We start from the raw sequence: 2,860 nt of genomic DNA, 5'->3' as shown, positions 1-2,860 counted from the left end.
GGGGCGTCTTCTCCGTTTGCGGCACCTCCTGCACCTTGCCGTAGAGCTCGCTGGTGCTTGCCTGGTAGAAGCGGCACGTCTCCACCAGGTTGTTGGCGCGTATGGCCTCGAGGATCTTCAGCGTGCCAATGCCGTCCGTCTGCCCCGTGTACTCGGGCGTGTCGAAGGACACTTTTACGTGCGATTGTGCGGCGAGGTTGTACACCTCGTCGGGCCTCAGCCGCGCAATGAGGTGGTGCAGCACCGTGCCGTCTGTCATGTCGCCGTAGTGGAGCGTGAGATGCTCATTGCGATAGATGTGGTCGATGCGGCCCGTGTTAAAGGACGAAGACCGCCGAATGACGCCGTGCACATCGTATCCCTTGCTAAGGAGCAGCTCCGCAAGGTACGACCCGTCCTGTCCGGTGATACCGGTGATTATGGCGACACGCCGCCTGGACAGTGACGCCATGAGCTCCCCACTTGCTTCCACTCACCCTTGCAGCAACTATTGAGCGCGGTATTCTAAAACAGAAGGAGGTATGGATAGCAGAAGGGTCCCACTGCATGCACACAGACGCCACGGAAACAGCGACAGTCTCCCCCCATTTAACTGAACACATGGAAAGAGGATAGCGCAACACAGCGCCTGGTTTCTCCTTACAGTTGCAGCCATGCATCACCAGAGAAAAATCGCAATGGGGAGGCGTGGCGCACGGAAATAAGGCGGGAATTGTGTTGTGCGTGACAGTACGCGTTCCCTATGCCGTTAAATTGAATTTAAAAATAAAATATCAGGATATAAATCAAGACGCATACCAAAAGCGTTTCGCGTTGTTATTTTATAATCTTACAAGCAACTCAACCCCGTATGTGTTAAGAGCAATCTATACAACCATCGTAGGATGGGCAAAGTTTCGTGCAGACGTGGCACTCGGTATCGTGTCATCATAAGGTGGGAGGCTTGTGTGTCCGATATGGTTCTTGACAGTCGATGCACTCATTTACTGAAGGATTAACTAGCGAGTCCTTTTTCTCCAATAGAATTGATGGCATCCTATGAACAAGACGCATGGTTTTACTTCAAGGGTGATGTGAGCATCCATTTACCAATGAATCTCCCTTTTTTTCTCAGCTTTACTCCCGGACTTCAGCGATGGGGCATTCATGCAACCGAGGCGATGCACATTTTTCTCTGCATTTAGGGCTCATGCGGCCCCCATCACGTTGAAGCGAGGGCGCAGCTGCCAGCGTGAGACTTCACCCTTCTCATATATATGTACATGTACGCGTATCGTGTTCTAGAGCAGCCGTGTTTGGTATCCTCGAGCGGATTCCAAACCGGGGCCCGGTGAGGCTCTTTACCCTGCGGCCCTGGTGGCAGACAACACACGGCATGAACGCCTTCCCTGTGCTCGTTGGCTCCCACACGCAAAAAAACGGCTGCCGTTCCCCTTCTTTGGAAACTTATTTGCAAAAACAGGCAAAAAAAAATTCAAAAACAAAAGGCATGCATTTTGCCACCACGTGAAAATTCTCAGCGGAAGACTCCTCGGCACTTCGAGAAGCAAAAACAACAACAACAACAAATGTGCGTTTGACTCGCGACACAAAGAAAGTCATGCATCGAGAAAAAAGAGAAGAGAAGGACACAACGACGACCAACCATTTTCCTCAATTATCCTCCGTAGCCGCTGTTGCACCCACAGAGAGAGAAAAGGGAAGAGAAAGGGAATAACAGAGAATCCTGTTAATTAATCAAAAAAAAAAAAAAAAAAGCAAAAGCGTGTAAGAGGGCCCAATAAATAAAAACAACGGCAAATACAAATATCATTTCTTTGGAACCCTTCAAAAAAAAAAAAAAAATTGAAAAGAAAAAGAAAAATAAATGTATGCACATGTGCTATATATATATATAACGTGTCTAAAATATGTACCCGAAGGCACTTCAAGCAGGTTGTAAAGAAAAAGAAAAGAAAAGAAAAGAAAAGAAAAAAAAAAAAGAAAATCGGTAAAAACAATAACTTTTCACACTCGCAATTTCATTTTTGTTTGATTCCTTCGTCTCCGTACATGCATACATGCCATATATATATATTTATATATAAGGTCAATGCATATTCCTTTTAGGAATCCAGATACCAAACATATACTGTAAGCCATACAGTTGTCGTGAAAATGCATGCCATATACATGAAGAGAAGCACTTTTGTATACTCTTTGACTTTGTAAGAATAAATAGAACATATACTAGACGTGTTTATCGCTGTCGGTGCGGATGTTAGTATCAGCATCACTAATATAAACGGCTTATCGTAGGGCATAAGGGCATTCACCACGAGAAAGTGGATAATGCAGAAACAAATAGCAGGAATGAAAAAAAGACGAAGAAGAATGACAACTGCCAGAAAACGAATGGGAAGTTTTTTGGAGTCGTCTTCATCGTCTGCCGTGACGTTGACGCCGAGTACCAAAAGTTGCAGCGGGACGGCACCTGGAGCCAAAAAAGAAATCCCACCCATTAACACCTCCCCCACAGGGTTCTTCGCCAGAAGATAGAAAGGGGGGACAAGAGCAACCAGCAACCCTAAAAAGCTGGCAATAATCTGCTCGGACAAAAGGTACGGGATCTGTACGCGGATGTACTCCGGCCATGTTAAATCCGCCGTGGACTTATTTTCTCGCTCCACGACGTCTCGTGTGGAGTTGATCTCCGGTGCAGGCTGATATGCCTCCAGCTGCCCCGCACTTTGATGACTTTCAGCCCCAAAACACTCTTCCATTTCCACTAACGCGCCGCTTGTGTTGCGCATGGACGTAATGGCATCATCACCATCATCTTCGGCAGAAACAGCGGTGGGCACAGCGGCGGTGGCCTTCA

At 47.1% G+C, this 2,860-nt stretch overlaps 2 protein-coding genes across 2 annotated transcripts, besides 5 other annotated features; both read right to left on the bottom strand.

Moving 5' to 3' along the window:
- Tc00.1047053437575.9 (GDP-mannose 4,6 dehydratase, putative) lies at positions 1-451 on the bottom strand (the record flags this gene model as incomplete). The annotated part of the gene is made up of 1 exon (XM_797736.1): positions 1-451. A coding segment is annotated over one exon (451 nt), but the record flags the coding sequence as incomplete, so codon positions are not given.
- Positions 1-2,860: a sequence feature (heterozygous, non-Esmeraldo-like haplotype).
- Positions 1,730-1,757: a sequence feature (AT_rich).
- Positions 1,830-1,868: a sequence feature (A-rich).
- Positions 1,941-1,987: a microsatellite.
- Positions 2,066-2,087: a sequence feature (AT_rich).
- Positions 2,106-2,860, bottom strand: Tc00.1047053437575.18 (transporter, putative; the record flags this gene model as incomplete). Its single annotated transcript, XM_797735.1, has 1 exon — positions 2,106-2,860. A coding segment is annotated over one exon (755 nt), but the record flags the coding sequence as incomplete, so codon positions are not given.

This window comes from Trypanosoma cruzi, genomic scaffold (genome assembly GCF_000209065.1).
Source record: "Trypanosoma cruzi strain CL Brener 1047053517087 genomic scaffold, whole genome shotgun sequence".
Classification (NCBI taxonomy): Eukaryota; Euglenozoa; class Kinetoplastea; order Trypanosomatida; family Trypanosomatidae; genus Trypanosoma; species Trypanosoma cruzi.
Note: the sequence above shows the minus strand (reverse complement) of the source record. Positions and strands in the feature narration are given on the sequence as shown.